Source organism: Erigeron canadensis, chromosome 3 (assembly GCF_010389155.1).
Source record: "Erigeron canadensis isolate Cc75 chromosome 3, C_canadensis_v1, whole genome shotgun sequence".
NCBI classification, from domain to species: domain Eukaryota; kingdom Viridiplantae; phylum Streptophyta; class Magnoliopsida; order Asterales; family Asteraceae; genus Erigeron; species Erigeron canadensis.
Genome location: NC_057763.1, coordinates 5,037,743 through 5,061,176, shown reverse-complemented (window position 1 = coordinate 5,061,176; position 23,434 = coordinate 5,037,743). Strand labels below are relative to the sequence as shown.

Below are 23,434 nucleotides of genomic sequence, written 5' to 3'. Positions count from 1 at the left end.
TTTTTTGAGTTTTCTGGTATACATTGAAGTGTCTCATCTGCAGATATGGGTAATATAGGTATTTTCTCGTTCTTTCCGAGTCTTCAAAGAAGAAATTACAAGAAGATATTGATGAATTTTCAGATGCTTATTATATGGATATTGACATCAAAGATTTGGAACAGGTAATTGTAAAGTTCGGATAATCAGTCAGTCACCATTCTTTTTAATGGTACAAAATTAATAGACTAAACATTGTGGTTTTGTTTCCAGCTTTTGAATAACATCAATAGATCTGAGGATTCTAAAACCATTGACTATCATAAAAAGTACTGTCCTCTGGACAAGTGGTCACGCTTCAGTGGATGCTGCATGTATTTCTATGTTCCAGCAAACTATCTGTAAATTCTTTGTTAAACTTTCTCAACTTTCTTTTTCTTGGATATATTTGTAAATTTTATATAGATAATCAACCATGGGTTTGAGTTGTAGGAGATCAGATTGGGAAGCTTTCCTTGAACTTTCAATGAGAAGGATGAAACTTGAAGTTTCCTTTAATGGCGGTAAAGTCAGCAATCATATTTCTACTGCTACTCATATGGTGGTCATGTCTTTGCCAGGGTTAAATGTGGATTTTGATACTATATTGAAAAGGTAATCAACATCAGGCCATTTGATCAGACATTTTACTGGAGTTGTTCTCCGTTCTAAAAAAGACTTGTGAGTGTAATTTTAATATTTGCTGTGACAGTTTCTCATCATCGGAGAGGCGTCTTTTAAGGAACAAAAAGTTACATCTGGTCAACTGTCAGTGGCTAGAAGACTGTTTCGAGAAGAACCAAATGCTACAAGAGGAAGATTACAGTTTGAGGCCCATTGGTTCAACAGAATCAACTTCATCTGAGTAAGTCTGAACTTTCCTTCGTGTATAGACTGTATACTAAATGACTCAGCCTTACAACTAAGCAATCTTGGAGATGGTTGGGAGTTTTAAAGATGTTACTCGTAATATATCATAATAAATAGTTGGTGATAATACCGAAGTATATCGTGCCCTACAAATAATGTGCATCTATGGTTTGTGTTTAGAATGGCCATCCAAATAATATGCATCTATAGTTTAATTTATAGTTGAATGTTTTCGTCAGAATAGTAACTTCCTACATGGTTAATGATTAATTAGAGGGGAAAAAAGAAGACTCAAGAGATGTATCATGTATGGACATCTCTTCTAGAAGCGATCACGTTTGGTGTTCTATTTTAAGTTATCAGAATACTATATCACCTGTAATAAAACTGGAATTTCCATGTATTTATTTATTTATTTCAGTCCGTGGTTTCATCTTCATTTTGGCAAGCCATTAATCCACAGCCATGTTGGTCTTAAGTTGTAATAATCAAATAGCTGAGCATGATAAAGAATGATTCTTAGGAAGTTAATATATCAAATGGCCGCTAAAGGCATTTCCTTTAAGAAAAGGGAAAATACAAAATTTTAGGTAACCTATTTACCTAAAATTTCAAAAAAGGAGAACCTATTTTGTTTTCGTCTATTTAAAGGATCCAATTTTCATAAATTTCCTAATAAGGGGAACATCGTTAGTTTTTTACGTCAGGCATCCGTTAAGTGTCATGTCACCCATGCCACATCATCGACTTTGCTTACGTGGCATTGACTAAAACAGATTATACATTATAAAAAGAAAAAGAAAATACATATATCCACCAATACACAAAATTAAATCAAAATTATATATGTTGACTTAATCAAAATTATATATGTTGACTTAATACATACATTTCCAAAGAATGGAGGATGAAAGAAAGAGCTGCTGAATTAATGGTGGTCGCCTCACTAATACCCACTATGTTATTTGCAGCAGCATTTACGTTTCTAGGTGGATATGACGAGTAATTGGTATGCCTATTTTGCTCCATAAAAAGCTTATTTTCAACATAACCACACGGCGGCCGGAATAACATAAGAACTCGTCGGAATAACATGTTGCCAGAAAAAAGGTGTAAAGAGTTTTTCGATGTGAAACTTAAAAGACTGAAAAATTTAATGGATCTAAACATGATTCAAACTCTAAATCCTTATGTACATCTCCCTTAGATCGTGTCTGGCAACATGTCCATTTCATATATTATTGAAAACTCCCTGGAATTCGTGTTCAGATCTGGTCAACGCCGGTCAAGCAACCCCTTTTCTTCCTGTTCAGATCTGAATCGGCGATTCTGTTTCTTTCTGACTTCAAAGGTGATTTTGTGTTTATTGTGTTTAGTTAGATTAAGGTTAGATTGGGTTATTGTGTATGTTTCTTTTATTCCTTTCTGATTTCCGTTTTTGTTTCTGTTCTTCCTGTGTTTTTGTTGGGTGTATAGATATAAACATGTATATATACATTTCCATGTTCCAGTCAAATATCCAGATAAGCTTTTTAAATGACTGGCATGGTGACTTGAAACTTAACGAATGACTAACGACGAAAACTAATGACATTACCTTTATTGAGAAATTTATGTAAATGGAATCCTTTTAATATATGAAAGTTATATAGGTTCCCCTTATTAGGAATTTTGAGTAAAAAGGTTACCTTTTTATGGATTTTTCCCTTAAGAAAACACGATTTTCTGAGAAATGAGATTAGAATTCTCTCAAATTAAGGTAAGATCATGGAGTAAATGTTTGCTCTACTCTTAGGCTCTTATTATTAAGATTGCAGTTTGTAAGGAAAAGCTATAAAAAAAAACTGATTATCGCAAATTCACTCTAATCAAATAATTAGTTTCAAATGTTAATAAGTCCATACACCCTTTAATTGATGTAGCTTAGAAACTGACTTTATAACAGTGAGAAGCCACTGGAGGCGGAAACCTTCTCTAGCTTGAAGAAAGAAGATAAGAAGAAAAAGACAGAAATTTTAGAAGTACCACCTTTAGTTAGAGATGGCAGAAAGAGAAGAGGTAGGCCAACTAAAGCAAAAACAATTTCTAGTGGAAAGACAGGTCTCAACCAGCCTCGAAGAACTCGGGCACGTTCTGGCAACATGGCCGTGAAGTTAGATGAATATGCATCTGAAGAAGATGAGGTTTCTTTAGATGAAATCCATGTGGAAGTTGATCAAGAAAAGCTACATGAAATGTAGGACCCCGTTGTTGAAGATACAGAACCACTAAAACTTGACACGTACGTGTCTCCTTATGCACAATTCACATCAGAATATGGTGACAATAGGGGCGATAATGCAACTAATAAAGAAAGTGATAAACTGGAAGTCATGGTTGACCCAGCTCAGGCCATGTTACTAGACATGATCCCGAGCCTGGAACCAAAGACCAACGAAAGTGTGATTTTGGATCCTCCAGTTCCCAAAAGTGAAACCCCAGCCCCGACATCAGATCCTAATCCGGGACCTTCAAAGAAGAAGAAAGTGAGTTTTAGGGAACGGGCCATGGAATTGCTCAAAGACTAATATTATGTTTAATGGCCAGTATGTAGTATGTAAGACAATGTGTATCCATGTCCTTAAATCTTAATTATCTTACAGAATCTTCAGTTTCTAGTCGAAATGTCACTAAGTATAATAATTGACGCTTTGTATATAAAAACATTTAAGCTAGAATATTTGCATTAGGATTGTTAAAACGAATGTATTTCCAGTTGAATGGTTTTTAGTCGAAAGGTTGAGAGAGCCTTCCAACTTCCAAGGTCTCTGAACTAGTCGGACTGAGAAGTCTTTAGCTATGTATGCATAGATAGAAAGAGATACAAAAATATGTGAAAAGGAGAAGCTAGCTATGGTGCTATTACTGAATCGGTTGTGAAAGAATGGCTTTAATAAATAAAGGATGGCCATCTTACAGTTATATGAGGAAAATGCATATAGTTTTGCTTGGAAAAGAATTAGAGGGGTCTATTATAATAAGACAAATCTATAGGGATCACTGATGTTATCTTCAAACAAATCATAATCTTTTGAACTATTATAAAAATCAAAATGTAGTATATTATGTCATACAAAATATCTCTTTATAATTACAACTCCCTAACTATTCAAAGAAAAAAAAAAGTAGAAGAAAGAAGGAAAAAAAAGGTGAATTCGATGAAATAATTGATCATAGCTATAAATTAACTACATGCTCATTGGACTGTGAGGGTCATTTAAGGCTGATATGGCTGTCTCAATTTGTATCTTCAATATATCGATCTCTTCTTTATCAGCCTGTTACACAAATTAGCTTGTTATAACAAAACAATAAGAAAAAAAATACACTAAAAATATATATACTTGTGTGAGGCTAAAAAATTACTTTGTGTAACAAACCTTGTTTATTCAAAGCTAACATACCACATACGTATTTGAGAGTCCGAGTCTAGACAATGGTGTATCTTAGATCATACATTCGCGAAATAGTTGCGCAACATGTTTTGTTAAAAAAACATTTTTTCTTTTTGGTAAGAGTCCTAAATTAACCATGACTTGACTTGCAATGAAGGCGGGTACTACAAGCCGAAAACTTGTTACAATTATTTGTACAAATGGGATTAAGAACCTCAAAATCATGCTAAACTTGTTAACAAACGATTATGAAAATTACAGTGTATAAAGTCAGTGTGTATGATTTATTACTATAAAGGATATCAAAGAAAAAATCATGTAGTATTTAGACCTATGACACAAAATCTAAGATACAATAATTTTATATGTAAGTGATCATCATAGTAGAGAAATGAAATGAAATTGTTAACTATATCTATACTCTCTTATAAAGAGTATTGAATTTCTTAAATTTCAGTATTTTTTTCTTCCCAAAATACCCCTACTTAAACATAAAACCCTTATAATCACTCATTTCTCTCATTCTCTCTCATCATTACACACTGTCAACCTTCTATCACCCCCCGTCGTTGCCCTCCTTCTCCACCACAACCTCCTTTTATATTATCATCACCTTCTAGCCGCCGCAACGCGCGGGTACAATGCTCGTATATAGTTAAACCATTAAACAAAGCTCCTAATATGGATCATTTTCTCGAAAAGCTTTCAATAAATTCAACGTCAACTATGGTCTCCACTTTTAATAAGTCACTTTTTAATTAACAAATGTAATGTTACTATAATAAAAAAAAAAAAAATAGGAATATTATGATCATAATTTTTTCATTACAAATATGAAAGTGACTGATTTGTACATCATCATAGAAATATATTCATATAAAGCAGACTAATTAATTACTCCATCATCAGAAAGAGACTATAGATATAAGTTCAATTTATTTTGTCATACATTTTATAGCTTTTTATCTTGGGTTGAAAGCATTTCTTCAGTGAAGCTAAGTTACGATGATTTTGTCAAAATGCATTTTTCAACCCATAATCTTATAATCTAAAAACATAAGCTCTTCTACACATAGGATGTAGCATCTCATAATATAATAAACTATACCTATACATGAACGTTTATGCCCTGTAATGAATTATTTCGATATTTATTGTATATAATGAACTTTGAAATCATGGTTATTGGATGTATTCGTTATATGTAGCAATCATATAAGCTGTCACGTTCTATACAAAGTTGTCAATTGGCAAATTTTTATTAATCAGATATACCCAATAACTAGAATTTAAAAGTTAATTAAAAACAATTACATATATAGTTAATTATACAACATAAATATTTATGTATAGATCATTACATATTTACATTTTGAAACTCTCACTCGTATATATGTATGTATTGGTTCAATTTATATATATATACAATCAAATAAGAAAAGTTTTAAATTAAGAAAACGGTGAAAACATTTAAAAACTATATTTTGATGCATTAAAAGTCTATAAAACTAACATAATATATAATTAATTATCATTATTTAAGTGTTTAACAACACGTTGGTCCGTCAAAATCGTGAAAATCATGTTTTTTGTTTTGTGCATCCATCTTGGATGCATATTCATCAAAATAATGCATCCAACAAAAAACGTGATTTTTTCGATTTTGACGGATCAATGTGTTGATAAACACTTAAATAATGATAATTAATTATACACTATGTTAGTTTTACGGACTTTTAATGCATCAAAATGATGTTTTTAAATCTTCTCATCGTTCTTATTTTAAGAATGCTATTACGAGAGCGTTATATATATATATATATATATATATATATATATTTCCAAAAATTTAAACAAACACACACCTCATATATCTTTTTATAAGTACGGTTACATATTAAATAGCAATAATTAAGATATATGACATTGATGTGTCATAGGATACCTCAAGATATGACTATCGAGAGAAATATAAATTAACAAATATATTACGTAACTATAAGTTGTCACTTGTGATGTTATTTTTTTACCTTTATTTTTAGTTTTGTCTTATATATTATTGAAAACATTTTTTTGAATAGAAATATGCAGACAAGTAAGTTACTATAACTCTATAAGTCACACATTACCTTAAACAACAATTTAGGCCCCACCCCTCTAAAAAAACAAACAAACAAAAAAACATAACCCTACTAGCACTTATTGCCACTTGATATATTGTATTATTTTTCCATATCTATAGCTTATTTTCTTCGATTAATATAATGATCTTTACTGTTTTAAATTAAAGCACATTCCTCACACTATGTTTCTCGATGAAGGGAATGATTATTTAAATTAAGATATGAAAAGACAAATAAGACTGACTGTATTTGCTTTTTTATATTAGATATTCAAAGAAAATGATTTGGTGTGCCTTATATCAATAAGTTATAAACTTTAACTTGATATATATATATATATATATATATATATATATATATATATATATCCACTAAAAATAACTATGAACATATTATCGTTCACTACAGCTTAATTTTAATTACCTATGGTATATTAGTTCGACTTACCTGGTCTAATATAGTAATATATACTCGTATTACTTTTGACATCTTGTCAAAATATTAATAACGAAATTTGTGTTATAAAAATAATCTATCTTTCTAGCTAAATAGATATATATAAAAAATGGTAATTTACACACCGAACTCTTGATAGGCATGCCATGATTGTGGATTATAGGTGTTTTATATAATCAACAGTTACTCAACTTTATATTTCATAAGGTATAGAAAAAATAAAATGTATACAGTTTTATTTCTACTTAAAGGTAGAAAAACTCTTAATTGAAAACTCTGCATATAAGTCTAAGGGAATTCCAACTTAAAATCTGCCTTTCAAGATATACATTAATTGTTTGATATTTGAAACATCAATTAAAATTTTTGATTACGAACGACCATGAAAATATTGGTTGAGTCGAGACATAATTAATCCTTCTCCATTTATATGATTTTCTGTTTAACAATTTGATATACAAATTACATCAAATTTGAAAGTGTCAATGTTAAACCGTTTACTAATTAAATTAGACGAATGATTGTTTATGTATGTTATTAAAGTATTATTTTTCGAATGGCATACGTATGTAATGTAATTAAGCTTATCATAGTTGAAATATTGGTTGATGAGACATTGAGACTTGATAATAGATTGGTTATTTTTCGTTTTTTTAAAAATATATTGAACTAGTAATTATTAGCCAAATTTGCCTTGTGATCGAGTATGACTAGCTAGAAAGTTCCTAAACATTTTATATATACGGATTCTTTTAATAATATTAACATAACATAATGATAAATCTTATCCCGTATCTAATTTGTAATTAATTACTCTTATATCTTTAGAGTGAGGACAACTCTTCTTGATCCCTTTTCTCCCTGGACTTTTGGAACAACTTTAAATTTTTAATTTTTATATGATTTTGTTTATCATATATTAATCGTCCATAGTCATTAAATAACACTTTCTCTTGCAATGATTATTATTTAGTAAGTAAAACGAAAGAGATCGACGGGCCGGGAAGTGTTTCCTAAATTATTTTGTTATTATGCATTAGACAACTATACAATACAAATTATATGATTTAAACGCTTTTATGTAGACAAAACAAAAGTTTTGTATAGGAACCATTAATCAAAAGATATATAATAATAATAATATTAGATAATTATGATATAATGACATCATCTTTCTTATATATATAATAATAATAAAGGAAAAAATTAGTCTTCCATAATTTAGATTAACTCCAACTTAAAAATCCTAATAATCATTATCCAGATATATTATTATATTAGTATTTATATTAATTTGTAGAAAAAGTCTTATTAATTTACACTTTTCTGTTGTTCACCAATAATTTACACTTTTTAGCCTTAAATACTTAATTTATATTTATTTTTAGCCATCAACTTGAGATATCTTTTTAAAACTTACAATCATTTAATAAATTAAATTCTTTTTGACATATCATACAAAAAAATATTTCAAAACCTAATGACTTATTGACAAATATTATATTAGATTTTTATAAATTATAAATATTAATATTTAGTTTAATATTTAATATAAACACATTTGAAATCTAGATACATATCCAAAACATAATAACATATGACGATATACAACATCATTATCCTAAACACAATAGGAATCACAGACTATGGGACGATTACATAACAAAACAAGATTTACAACAAAGGGTTACTTGAATACTAAATCCAAATTGTGTATTAATGTTTAAAGTTATAGTTGCCACTCAAATCAAGAATCCTAATTGTTATCAAATAATATAAAAACAATTCCAATTGTTATCTAACTATCATAGGACATGTGATTAAAAATAAACATATGCGTGTTATAGGGCCCGCATCATGATCATATACTTGAATGTTAAGTACAAGATCACAGGTATGTTTATTTTTTAAATCTTAATTATCTTTCATAATAATATCACATTATGAGTACAATTGGTTTCAAAATATTCTATAATAGAGTAATTATTATAGCATGTGCCTTGTCGAATGACTACGGCAAACAATTCCATCAATATGTCTCGGCTAATAACGACATTGAGAACCTATGATTATTGTATTACAACTTGCAAAGTATAACACTTAAAGCCGTATATCTTCAAAAGTAAAAGCTTTTATGACTTAAATGTATGAAGATCTAATATTGATAAATCGTAAATTTCGTATCCAGTGTTGGATACGGGTCTAAAATCTAGTATAATAATAATGGAAAAAATAGTCTTTCATAATCATCATAATTCAAATAATTGTCTTTTAACAAAACACAATAATTTGTTTTTATATAAAAATTAACCCACCTGAAAGTTATATCACCGTCTTTAGCAAAACACATAAGAATGGTAACCTTTAATTATTATAAAACTTCCCGTATAGTATTAAAGTGTATGTATTATAAGAACTTCAGGTGTACTGTCAAGAGTTACTAAGTTAAGTACTATGTTATTCAACTTTTTAAGAAACATGTTTTGTCGTATTAGATAATGATAGATATTATTTGTACATCAATTATTTTGAACGTGTTGTATAATATACGAGTAATAATAATGTAAGTGATATAAGGATAAAAAAGTTACCCGAATAAAGAGAGTGTTGAGGAGCCTTTCAGGAAAAGCACATATGGTGGCAGTCATAATCTTGACCTTCAAAGATTCAAACACCTCACATAGCTTTGCAATTGTGTCTCTTCTTTTGTTGCATTTTAAGCTCACCAACACTATTTTCTCTTCCACATATGACACACTTAGCTGTCAAAGTTATAATATTTTTTTTTTATAAAGTGATCGATAGATAAGCCACCCAAAAAAATTTATATAAAAAATATAATAGCTAGCATACCAATATATATACTCCCTATATAAACAAACTAATCTCCTCCCAAATTAAACACCTACCTTTAAATTTTCTATTTTACCCTTATAATTTACACTTTCCCAAACACTTTATTCATGAACTTCCTAAAATACCCTTGGAAAAATCTTATGCATTTACGTATCTATCATTCATTTTTTGGAATAAAGATGTTTATGCGTTTAGGTAATGGATATTGTGGTATGTTGATGTTTGCAGGTTGTTCACTATGTAGTCATGTAGATTGAAAGTAGTTTTTTTTTAGTTTTATTTTAATCTTTATAACACTTGTTTGATAAGGATTAGTTAATGTAGAAGACAAGATCTCAGTTTAATTTCTATATTCGATTAAAATATTAGCCGCATCACGTGTATTTCTATTCATTACAGCCCATTGTTTTTTGTTCATGATACCCCACATTTAACCGCCTTTTTTTCCAGAGGTGTCGAACGCGCGGGTATTCCTCTAGTTATATATATATATATATATATATATATATATATATATATATATATAAAAGTGATATTTGGACAAAAAGTTAAAACATAAAAAATATATATATAAAAGGTATGACTTACTTCTATGACTTCAATGGGATACGACCTCGATCCACTTGGATCATATGCTTGTTCAAGTTTTTTCTTCTTAGATCTTTCATTCGACATGTGTTGACTGAAGTAGTCATGATACTCGGGCTCTAACTTTCGAGACTCGAGTTCCATTATTTCTGCTTGAATTGTTCGCTCTTGCTCGTGCAACATGTGAATGTAATCGATCGCATCTTTGATTATTGATGCCTTATCCATCTTCAATTCGTAGAGAAAAAAAAAGGGGCGCGTTATATATTATTATTATTAATTTTTTTTTTTCAAAAGTGAATTTCACAAGACTTATCAATCAAGATTAGTATTAATTAAGAGGAGATGATAATTACTAAAAATTTTTGGTCATATACAATAAATGCAAACATGTTATTGCATAATGTAAAACTGTTTATGAAAGAAAATTATTCTAGATTATTAATTTATTATCATCACCTTTACTATAAATTAATCAAATGATTATTATTAAAGAAAAGTGGCAAAATTCTATAGCAACTAAGAATTCCGAATGTTGTGAAACAAATATTGAATTTGAAATGCTTTAACAAAGAACATAATCAAGTATAGGGAAATGACTATTAAAAGAAATGGTGATATGTAAAATATGGAAATAATATATGATCAATCATATATATATGGAGGGTCACACACCTTACTAATATTAGGGACCACTGCTCTAAGAGCAAAGAGTCTATCATTGAGGTTCTTCCTCCTATTCCTTTCGGCCAGGATGTTTTTGGAGGCAGCCGACGACGACTGAGTTCCATCGGGCGAGCTCGAGTCGTAGTAGCCGGATAAAGCTTCATCCAGTCCACCCCAACTGTATATATATATGACCACCAAAGTTACATCAAATTTGATAAATTTAAGATAAATGAATATTAATTAAAAAATTATTGAAATATTATTATTGTAAAAACACTTGCCTTACATCTTCAGTTTGATGGATGAGGTCCCAATAGTTATTGTTCACTTCTTCAATGTTTTCCATTCAAGAATTTGATAAGCAAAAAAGTGGAAGATGGTTTTTGATGAATATAAGGCAATAGACGAGGATGTGTGTATTTGTAAAAGGAAAAGTAAAGCTATTTATAGGGAAGTTTGGAGGCTAGTATTTGTTCAACTTTCCACGTCAAGTCAAGTACAACAAATATGTTGCCACTTAAAAAAAAATAAAAAAAGGTAAAAAGAAAATGAAGAAGAAAGAAAATTTAATTACTAATGATTTATTCCATTTTGAGTGATATATAGGCTTAATTGTATCTAAAAATATATATAGTTGTTATAAAACTTTAAAACAAAATAATACATCAAATCAAGAAAAATGACCTCTGTAGTTTAGCTAAACTAGTAGTTGCATTCATTATTTCACCACAAGTCTTTATTCAATTATTTAGAGTGATAAGTTTGTGATTTTTTTCTTAAATCATTTATAACGGCTTATGATTTGCATCTCATAGTCTGTAATAAAATATTTTTTAATATCAAATACCAACTAACTTTTCGATGAAAAAAAAAAAAAAAAACAAAATAGAGAATATATGTTAGTCTAATCATAGACAGATGTTTTAGTCTAATCATAGAAAGATGTTTTGTTTATAGTTGGAGTTGCCTCCAATATACAATCAACTAATCGGAATAAAAGACTATCGTTTCAAGATTAAAATGGTATAAACATCCATTCCACAATTATTTATAACACACTTTTTTGGGAATCTATTAAATATTATGCCTCTATAATATTTTATTAAATAAAACCTACACGGATAAAAAACTTAATTAAAGGGAAAATAGTACATAACTAGATTTTAGACCCGTGTCAAATACACGAGTTTATTAAATTATTAATATAAGAAATAATATATGCAAGACAAAGATACTTATAGGTTTAAATGTAAAAGTAGTCTTAAATAAATTGAGATACTCAAATGAAAATTCTTAATGCTAAATCTAATTGTTTAAAAAATCACATATCTTCCTTCATCTTTTGCAACACTTCTTTGTAGACGACATTCGTTGTAGTGTTTGTTGTCTTCCCATCTTTGTCGCATATCAGCACCTTGAGTCCCTTTTTCGACTTAACCCGAGAGATTGCAACATACAACTGTCCGTGTGTGAAAACTGGACGTTGTAGATACAGACCAACGGTCGATAAAGATTGGCCTTGAATTTTGTTGATTGTCATTGCGAAAGAAACGACCAACGGGAATTGTCTTCTATTAAACCTGAACGGTATTCTTTTATCTGACGGTATTAGCTTCATTCTGGGGATGTAAGTTTTGTATCCAATGTTGTTGCCGGATATCACTTCCGCTTCAATCACATTCTTTCCTAATCTTGTTACCCTCAATCTCGTCCCATTGCATAACCCGTTAGACTGGTCTATATTGCGAAGTAACATCACAGGCACACCTTCCTTTAGTACCAATTTGTGATTGGGTATCCCTGATATTTTGAACCCATTCAGTATTTCCGGTGCGTACAAAGATTGTTGGAACTCGTCAATGAACTCTGACTGACAAACACTGTTTGAGCTGAAGTAAATACGCTCGTCGCCATTTATCTTCGATAGTACGTATTCGTTGATCGTATCGACCTCTTCATTTGTCGGTACCAAAATTGCCTTGTCTTCAAAATATCCCTTGTCATTATGGTGTTCTGCAATCGAAGGAAAAATTGCTGACACAATAGATTTGACATGATTTTTTTCGGATTTAATCAGCACCTCTTCCGGGAGCTCAATTTCTGTAGACCCGTCATTGTTGCCTCCTGCCGTCCCTTCACCGACTGTCAATATCCACTATGCAAATTTTTTAATTTCCTCTTTCTCCTGGGCGTTTGTCCCGCTCTGCAAATGCATATTCTGTGTCAATGTGAGGACCTTGCAATGATCCCATAAAGATGAATGGTTAAGCGAAGCATTGACAATTTCCTCTCTATTTCCCCCTGGAATGACCGGAAGGATCTGTCGGAAGTCTCCCCCGAAAACTATGACTTTACCCCCGAAAGGTTTGTGTGAATTTGGTCCCTGGATTATATCTCTCATTGTTCGATCTAAGGCCTCGAAACAATGCTTATGCATCATGGGTGCCTCGTCCCAAATGATCAATCTAGCCTCTCGTATTAAGTCTGCCAGAGGGCTGTCTGCGCTGATATTGCAGAAGGAGTCTTCGGTTGGGTTAAGTGGGATTGCAAATCTCGAATGGGTCGTTCTTCCTCCTGTTAGCAGCAATGCAGCTATCCCACTTGACGCGACATTTAAGACTATGCTTCCTTTGCGTCGGATAACCGATGATAATGTCTTCCAAACAAATGTTTTTCCCGTGCCTCCGTATCCATATAGGAAGAAAACGCCCCCGTCGTCTTGGGCAACCACATCCATGACGGTGTCGTATACCTTTAATTGTTCCGCTGTGAGGCTTGCATGTAATCCTTGATGTTCCATTTCCAGTTTCTCCTTGTCATAACCGAGTTCATCTTGAATGAGCATGTTGCATGCCACCTCGATGTATCTGAAATCTGGGCAGGGCATGTTGGGTATGTCTTTTAAGCTCATCCCACTTGCGAGTAGCATCTTCTCGATTTTTGCCAATGCTATGTGTTTAATAGCTTCTGGGTCCAATTCCAAATCTGTACATACGTTTAACAATAAGAAGATTATGGCTTTATAAACTAATACAATAGATTTTGGTATGTGATTTTTCTTTATTAATATAAAAAGATAAAGTGTAATACCTGGCTCGTTAAGCTCTTTTCTACGTGTGTGAAGTATATCATCAGTTAGGTTGTTGTATGTTTGTTCCCAAACATATTCAGGCCTAAACAAACTGTCTGATGTAATGAGCATGACAAATAAGGATCGACAAAAAGAACCTGTAGCCCAAGAACCGGTTTCTTTAATTGATTGTATGTACTCCTCATCACCATCCAAAAGACCCAGTGCATAGCAAGTTTCTTTGTACGTTTTGTACTTTTTTCCATGTACAGTTTTCAGGTCATCATAACATGTAGGTCCCTTAATTTTGTTGAGAAAAATTCTGAGATAGTATGTTTCCCCATGTTTTGGAGATACATAGTTGATCCTCCCAATTGCTGATTTTGATGGGTTTGTCCTTTTTGTCCATTCTCTGTCTTTTATGTTCCAAGTATATTTGGTGGGGAATTCCGGATATGTCATAGATCTCGCGTCTTTGTCCGTCTTGTTTCGTTCCATCCATTTTAGAAATTGCGACTCTTTCACCGTATGCTTTGTAACCACATCAGCAACCGTGTCATGCTGATCAAAGAGTATTGGTTTACGGTCTTTAATGTGGAAGGATAATCTCTGAACAGGCGGTGTCTGATAGTGTATTTCAAAACCAAATAATCTCCAGGCTGCTTCACATGCAGATATGTAACGACAATCATAGTAACCTGCGACCTCGTCTTCATCTGTTGGTTGGTTTTCCTTGTTGGCATTTTGGGTTTTCTTTGGAAAGCCGACTGTTATTCTGTCTGGACCCTTGTTGATATATTTAAACAGATACTTGATAGCTCCGAGTTGGTTACACCATTCGACATTCATGTGTCCTCTATATTGCTTGATAAGTATCGGATTGTAACCTACGACATACCTGGTTTATCAAGAAAAGGAACGATGTAGATAAGCATTTGCATTACTATCAGCATAGAATTATATATATCATTCTGGTACAAAGAAACCAAAACGGCTCAGCATTTGTTTTCTTTTAAAAAAGACCATTAAGCTTAAAGTCGTGATTTAAAATATTCATTATGTACTAACATATGGGCTTCTATATTTTTGGAAAGGTTGATGTATTATAACCACCTAGAATAATGACATGTTGGCCTACTAATTGGCTGATCCAAAAAGCTATTGTATGTAGAAGTGTATTCCGACTACCAAATTAACAATTGAAAATGGATGGGCATACAAATTGAATATACACTAAAAGAGATTTACCTGCTTTTTTCATATGTCACGCCGGTCTTTCTTCTCCTATACACGGGATATCCTTTGATGTCTATGCGGGTTGTTTCTGTATATGCCCTTGGAAAGTTTTTTGAGCACTTTTTGTCTTTCATACAGGCGCAGCTTGGGTTGTCCTTACCGCATGGCCCGTGCATCATAAATTCACACACAAGATGATGCAACTCACTGTCCACTTCTTTATCTGGAATTTCAGTCGATATAACACGATCGATGTCTTCTAGGGTTCTTAATTTGTCGCATTCTTCGAAGAATAGACATATATGGGCATGAGGCAGACCACGTTTTTGGAATTCCACGGTGTACACAACTGACCAACATGTAAAAGCATTACAATCGTTTAATTATGTGTATATATATATATATATATATATATATTAGTTTATAAAGAGACTAAAATAGTTATAGAAGCAGTACCTCCTTTCACTTTCCCGAGTACGTGGTCATCCTTGAGGTTCTTGATCAAGTGATCAAGCTTGAGCTTGAACATTCTTGTGAGTATGTCCGGTCTGTCTTCCGATTTAAGACCGTGTATTTCTAAGAATCTACAAATTTCGGGCCATTTTGGGTTGCATGTAAATGTTATGAATAAATCTGGATATCCAAGAGTCTTGCAAAGTGTCATAGCGTCCATGTAATTTTGTTGCATGTACCTTGCGCCTCCTGTGAAAGAAGAAGGCAATATTATCCGGGTCCCCATTTTCGACGCGTCTTTTTCCCCTGATTGAGCCGCTTTAGACAGATTTTCCTCAGTAGTAACTCGTAGCACCTTTTGATTGCATTTTATGTAGTACAACCGGTCGTTTTCAACCATGGTATAGGTGTCAACCATGAATTGCTGGAACAACTTTCTGGCCATTAAAATCAAAGAAACTTCATTTTGGCGCTGTTGTATCCTATATGCAAAGAAAGCTCTCATAGAAAGCCTTGTCCGCCCTAGGAGATGAATAACGTGTTTTTAAGGATCAATAGCAATCAGATTGATAGAAATAAGTTGATATTTTAATGAAGTTGGTGTTGTATTACCTGGTCATCTATGTCTTCTACGCCCCGTAGTGGTATGTCGACCCTGTATCCGTCTTCGGCATAGGGAAATAATAACGGAGTGCCAGGTATGATGGATGTAGCTCATTGATTCTTTTTAAGGTTCCTAATTTGGTTTCTAAAATTATGTCTCTTTTATCACGAGATCCGTTTATGTCGCCGATTATCAATGCTGCGACTTCGTTTGCAGTAGGAAGATTGTGTGTCCTACCGTCCTTGCCCCTGCGGCCGCGCAGTATGAGCTTGACATTTTCGTCTCCGTTTATGGTTAATCGATCTCTTGCCATTCGAAATTGCTTGACTAAAGGATTGGTAACGTCTAACATTTCCTTGAGTTGATTACGTCCCAAAACGGTATTGAATGTGGGTCAGTTATTGAGCCTTTCTTTCCCAAGCTGTTACGTACATAACATGTCGATTATGTTAAACATATGAAAATTTGTTTAGGATGTTTATAGAAGGAACGGAATACACTGAATGATTAACTTTATGTTTTTGTAAACTAACCTGTATGCGGAGAATCTGTGGGATACTTCATTATCGGTGTCGAAAATATAGAGCTGAGAAAACTTCGGGGCTTGTCCTGTTTCTGGTAACAAACTTCCTATAGAATGATAGTTTTGCCCATGCATTCTGAAACTGTATGGGCCTCCTCCTTTGTTGTATGTGTTATCAATTTTTCCACCCATTGACCTGAAGCTAAACATCATATTGTACTGCCTTATATGTTCGGTGAAATCTTTACTTTGTGGGTCTTTACCTTGGAACAGTTTTGATAACAAAATGGGGGGTTCTTTCAGTTTGGGTAGTTGGACTTGTCCCCTCAAACAACACAATGAGTATGATTTTTTTTTCAAGTCCGAGTTGCCTTTTATTGCCTCTCCGTACCATAGCATTGCTTGACATGAGTTACAAATATAAATCGGGTCTCCCATGTCAATGTAAGCTGTTAATTTAGCATGTGAAGGTTAGCAAAATATGTTTTTATCTAATAAGAATATATTTATAATGTGTACCTGTCGATATACCAACACTGCTGTCATATAAAGACTTTATCCCTTTTTCGTATTCGAATGATGTTGCTAATTCTACATCATGGAGATTTGACTCGTCGATGTAGTTGTATCCTGGTATTAAATTTTTCAAATTTTTAATAATGGTGGTTTCTATATAAGTATGTGTGTACAAATAAGTAGAATAACCTCACCTGTCTTGTTTGACAGAGCACTCTCATTATGTTTTCCGCATGCGATTTTGTCATTATGATGACGTTTATTTTGATTTTGTGGTGGGAGGTTCTTATGTGACTGGCCACGTCTATTGTATCCTATATTGTAAACATGTAATAAAGTAAAGATTTTGTAGTATACTAACGAACAGAAGTTGTATAATTCAGTTTAGATAAGAATACGAATACCTGGGATTTCGTTTGATGCTTGGTAACTGATTGGGACTTCATATAATGACGAAGAGTTACCTGGGTCGGTTTCCATGGCTTCTGCGATGTGTATGTTTCTTTTTCTTTTTCTGGGTGGTTGTTTATCCTGAAACTTCATTGTGAGAAAAGCCTATGCAATTTCTAAAAACAAAGTTGTTGCAGCTCTTTGAAAAGTTGCAAGTCACACACAATTGTCGAAAAAGTAAAAGAAAGTATAAAGTTGTTGATCGAATAATACTTCTCTATTGCTCAAGTTGTATTTGATTTTGCCTGACATGTACCTCTATTTATAGATCATGTAACATCAACTTTGTATCCTACTGTTACTACAATAGGTAGTTGTAAACCATCTAGGATCACTTAAATTTGTTTTTATTTACGGTTGTAGTAATTTTTAAGTTTCCTTATTATGAATATATATTCACAAGAATACAATATTCATTATTGCATAAATTCCTCTCGAAAGATAATAATATATTATTATAATTCTTAAATACTAAGTGTAATCTAATATAGAATGTAAAGTTAATAATTTGATCCATATAGTTATGAATTTATGAGTCTAACTAAAAGAAAGGCTGACTTAAATTTTAAAATTGATATTGAGATCATTGAATATTGTTGATTGAAATAAAAACCATGATGGTTAAGGAATTTGTAATGGTTGTTAGCATTAATGTCAGCCCAGACCATGTTAGAGTCAGATTGACACTATGACCAGTCCTCATGTTTTAGTTTCAAGGGAGTGAGGCATTGCAAGAGACAGGTATGATGCATATAGGATGGATTCTGCCAGGTTGTTTGCCTTTATAGTCGGAGAAATACACAAATTTGTGTGTAGATGACGCTGCTTAAAATGTCCAAAATTATGGGTGAAGAGATGAGCAGGTCAATGAGGTTGTGTAAATGGCCGACATGGGCGAGGTTTAATTGTGAAGTCTCCATACACGGTCTGTAGGTGCTCAGTTGGGTACAATGTTACAGGGTCGTGATCTGTTAATAGACTTATTTGATTGTATTGTAATTAGTTTGTTGTTTTATATATTGATTATGTGTCACATATACGTATGAAACTATTTCCAGTTTATTCTGTTGTATGATGGATGAAAACAGAGGTAACACATGATTTTAACTTGAATCGTCGTTTGCCTTATTTTTGCGTCATTTATAGTGGAGATAGAGTGAAGAGCCTTTGTTGTGTAGTTTGAGTTTAAAGTTTTGAAGTAAATGTCAATCTGACCAAAATTTAGTAATGCCATTCATGTGATAAAAGTGGCAGGCCTTACCTTCAAAGTTTCTTTTCCGTTACTTTTTTTCGAATTATTAATGTGGTTTTCTTCTCTGATAACCATTCTAATACATTGATTTAAGAAGGCCAATAGTTAATGCGTTGATCCGGGATTATGTATTTTTGGTTGCAGGTCATTCGGTTGGCCCATAAAATCATATCAGTCTAAGTTAACAACAATGAGGAGTTATATTATTCTCAAACTAATGCCTGAACATGTTGGGACTGCATGTTGGAGCAATTAGCTTATAACCAAATAAAATTAAGTATCTAGGCAGAGAGCAGATGATACACGATAAATGGACAAGTAAATCAACTTGTGTTAAATGGCAACATGGGCAAGACTACAGGGGTAATAGAAAGCATTATTCATAGATGGTGTCCCAACAAAGGATTAAAAAAAACATTCAATCTGCGACTAAAGATGGCTTAGTAGCCATTGCAGAACTACAAAATAAGTACTATAAAATAAGATGACTAATAATAAAGAGAAACTAATGAAAGAAACATTATTGATAGAGATATGTTGCTAGAAAGCTCGAATATCTGATGACATCAGTCTTTCTCAATTTTTGGGATCTTATACTTGGCATCTTCATTCTCTTGGTCGTCGTTTTCCCTCTTTTTGGTCAGAGCATTGGGACTTTCCTCGATTTTTGGGTCTTTCAAATTTCCAACTTCATCCTGGTCGCTCTCATCATCCAAGTTTATTGCATTCTGTGGAGTTATATATATAACCAAGTAATTTCGTTATGATCAGTTAATACATTAAATATATTTAGAGCTAGGTTTCTTATGTTAAGGGTGAATATAGATGGTACCTCTTTGGTTCCAGGCTGGTCCAAAACAGAGTTTATGACATCCGCATCATTTGAAAGATTAAAGACCGTGAATATTTTGTACTTGTTTTTCACGTTGAATTTGCTGATCTCAACTTTCAACACATACCTTTTGTCGAGAATAGAGTTAAATTCATTTGGGTATATATGATGGGTATCGCCCTACAAGAGAATCCGTTATTGTATGATTACTTTAGAAAATTAATTCTTTCCCTGAATAATAAAACTATTTCTTTACACCAACAACATTAATCGGATAAATAAGTGCAGTGCATGACGTTTAATCATCAAAAACATCATATCTAAGTAACTTCATATATACCCAAATTTGTAAATAACTAACATCATCAAAAATACACATAATAATGTAAACAATAAAATGCAGGTATCCTCTTAGACATGTAGAATATGTAAGAAATCGGTGTAATTTCATGTGATAGGATTTATTACCGGTTTAATCTTGCTTATCAAGTATGAGGCAGACCGATTAACCAAGCTGGTCACAACATTCTCAAATAGCCACAATGAACCACTTCCAGTTTTGTCTTTAACTATCACTTGCAATCTTATTCTGCATATCAAATGTAAGTTAGTTTTGGGATTTTAGAGTATATTTTTTCACAAAGTATACTAAAAAAAGGAGATATTTTTTACCTTCAGTAGACGTCAAGAACAACTGTACATTGTTCATATTTATAGTAAACTTTTATGTCCTTATCTTCATCACTTTTTTCCAACTTAACTACCTTCTTATTGCATTTACAACATGCTAAGTAGTTCCAACCTTGGTCAGTTATGATGCTTGTTATCTTCCCAACAACAACACATGTAGTAGGCTGTAACATATGAATGGATAGATTATTAATGTGAATAGGGAAAATTTTTAATAAAATAAGTAAATGTTGTTTATGGGGTTATTACCTCTGTTATACGAAGCAACTCAACAATGCCCTTCAAAGGAAACTTCAAATAAGAATCTTGAGGCTTGATTAGTATCACTTTGCTTAAAAGTTTTGGATATTGTTTAGAGGAATCCATTCCAAAACGTTTTCCTTTTAAACTGAAGTTGTGAAACAGGTGTACATTATTATTAAGGAAACTCAAATTTATATACATGCATATATAGTTTATTATATGTAAGCAAATATTTATAAATTTGAAAATTACGAATACCTCTCCTTGAATTCAAGTATAGGCCTCATGTTTTCATTGATATAAAGCTTTGCTCCATACATGCAATTGGAGACTTGTGGTTTCTCTATGAATATAATCATAAATTAAATAATTAGAGGAAAACATATATAATAAGAACACCCTGCATCAGACCCTATAAACTTAAAACGTATACTTAAGATAGAAAACAGATAAACAGAAAGGAAAAGATAATAGCAGTAAACTCAAATGCAAGTTTAAATACTTACTCTTCCAGATGTTAAACCTTGCGAGTTGTAAGAGAATTATCACAGGGTCGTCACTGTTTTTGTTAGTTGAGACATACTCGAGGAATTGTTTTGCATAGTTATCCCACAAGGCACATGATACAATAGTCCCTCTGTTATAGTTAATAATTAAGCATATAAACAAAGTATTATGAAAAGAATGTTAGAATCAAGAGTTATAAATAAACTTACTTGTCATCCCGAAGTTGACATTCAAGAATATGTCTTGTAAGGTTGCCGGTTCCCATGACACGAAGAGGTTTATTCTCAATAACTTGACCTATGATATCTGGTTATATATAAATTTAAACCTTGTTAATATACAATTTGGAATAAATAGTGGATAATATACATCACAATTATTAAGACTTACCAAAAGATGCATTCGCATCAACATTGCCTTTGTTAATCAGTTCAAACGAACAAAATTCAAAAAGCTCTCCAACGCTTTCAAACGCAGTTGCATCAGAAACAGATGTCTCTTTCAGAAAGTTTAGCTTACATGGGTGTTTAGCTAACACAAACGATGATTTATTGGGTTTCACTTCAAAGTTTGAGATTAATCGGAACCCTCCTTCTTCAAGTAGATGTTCGAAATCTTTAATCAAATTGTAAGGTATTGAGCTATATATCTTTGTGCCCTATTAATCAGCAAAGTACCAAATAAACAAATTTTAAAGATACATGTTACAACTTACAAATAAATAAGAACAGAAGTTGATTACCTGTTTATCTACCAAAATCATATCAAGGCTGGATGCATTAGTGGAATTTTTGTGAAAAAAACACTTCCAAAGATGCAATATGTTAACCTTGATGGCGTAATCAATCGAATTCTCATTGATGTCTTGCAAAAAAGTTACTTTCTTTTCGTTAGTCATGGTTATTAAGATGAATAAGAGGAACAACTGGTGGGTTTTTTTGGTGGGATTTTTAAAACAATAAGAGTAACGACTGCTGGGTTTTTTTCTTGCAATTTGTGACTCGTGGGATAATAATTTCGTGGGTTCTGATTCTATGGTTTATATAGAAGAATATGTATCCTAAATATACTCAGATTGCAATTACAAATAACAAAGTTGAATTTATTTAATTTGATTACAATAAGGACTGATTTAAAGAAAAATATAATGTAAACATGATAAGAATTCGTACCTTCTTGTTCTTCTTGTATACCATATGCGGTTTTGAATGTAATACGGATTTTAAGAATGGAAGGGAAGGGGAGACGTACCGATTTGGGATTTTCAAGTATATGGAAGAGAAGGTGAGATGGTCTGGCAAAGAAGTGTTCTTGGGAACATATAAGGATGAGTTTGTTTTTTTATTGGGTTTTAAAACTAAATGTCTGTATTGTATATATATCGTATAAGTCGGTTTGTGCATTGTATATATGTAAAAGTTTTAGAGTTAGAAGCTTTATAAAAGCTATATTACTTATACGGATGAATTAATAAAAAAATTTATATTTATATATAGTTGACAAAAGTTAATTTAAAATTAATTTATTTAATTGAATTGAATTAAGTCACATGTTTAATTGGGAAAATTAGCAAAATTAAGCGTTGTGATTGGTCAATTGACTTTTGATCAGTTGTCTTTTAGTATATATAAAGATTTTATGGGTTAATTAAATAAATGGTATCTTAATCTTAATCTTAATCTTAATATATACTATAAGACAGTTGAACTAATGACTTATTAACCAATCACATCATTCGATTTCATCAAATTGACTTTTGATGATGTCATCATTTAGATAACTACAAATTAAAAATTTTAATAATCATTATCCAAATATATTATTATATTAATTGTTATCAAAGAATATGAAAACAATCCGAATTGTTGTTTAATTATCATAGGATAAGTGATTGATAATAAACCTATTCGTGTTATGGGTCGCATCATGATCAAATGACGAACCTGTGATTATTGTACTACAATTTGCAAAGTATAACAGTACTTAGAACAATATATATCTTCAAAATTATAAGTTTTTATATTGAATATATAAACATCTAATT

At 31.9% G+C, this 23,434-nt stretch overlaps 3 protein-coding genes across 3 annotated transcripts; all 3 read right to left on the bottom strand.

The window, feature by feature from the left end:
- Positions 1–3,969: 3,969 nt before the first annotated feature.
- On the bottom strand, positions 3,970–11,415 carry LOC122593439 (transcription factor bHLH35-like). Its single transcript, XM_043765851.1, has 5 exons — positions 11,296–11,415; positions 11,021–11,189; positions 10,346–10,573; positions 9,493–9,663; positions 3,970–4,205 (listed from the first exon to the last, which is right to left on the bottom strand). Exons 1-5 carry the CDS (start codon positions 11,358–11,360, stop codon positions 4,116–4,118), a joined length of 723 nt encoding a protein of 240 aa, XP_043621786.1. The 5' UTR covers positions 11,361–11,415; the 3' UTR covers positions 3,970–4,115.
- Positions 11,416–12,335: 920 nt separating this feature from the next.
- LOC122591408 lies at positions 12,336–17,959 on the bottom strand. Its single transcript, XM_043763679.1, has 10 exons — positions 17,821–17,959; positions 17,611–17,730; positions 17,420–17,530; positions 16,911–17,007; positions 16,728–16,798; positions 15,777–16,295; positions 15,333–15,669; positions 14,105–14,982; positions 13,251–13,999; positions 12,336–13,169 (listed from the first exon to the last, which is right to left on the bottom strand). Exons 1-10 carry the CDS (start codon positions 17,957–17,959, stop codon positions 12,336–12,338), a joined length of 3,855 nt encoding a protein of 1,284 aa, XP_043619614.1.
- A 1,725-nt stretch (positions 17,960–19,684) lies between these two features.
- On the bottom strand, positions 19,685–22,288 carry LOC122591407. The gene is made up of 9 exons (XM_043763678.1): positions 22,133–22,288; positions 21,781–22,048; positions 21,600–21,696; positions 21,390–21,520; positions 21,142–21,226; positions 20,890–21,028; positions 20,715–20,804; positions 19,951–20,130; positions 19,685–19,846 (listed from the first exon to the last, which is right to left on the bottom strand). The coding sequence occupies exons 1-9, from the start codon at positions 22,286–22,288 to the stop codon at positions 19,685–19,687; spliced, it is 1,308 nt and encodes a 435-aa protein (XP_043619613.1).
- Positions 22,289–23,434: the final 1,146 nt, after the last annotated feature.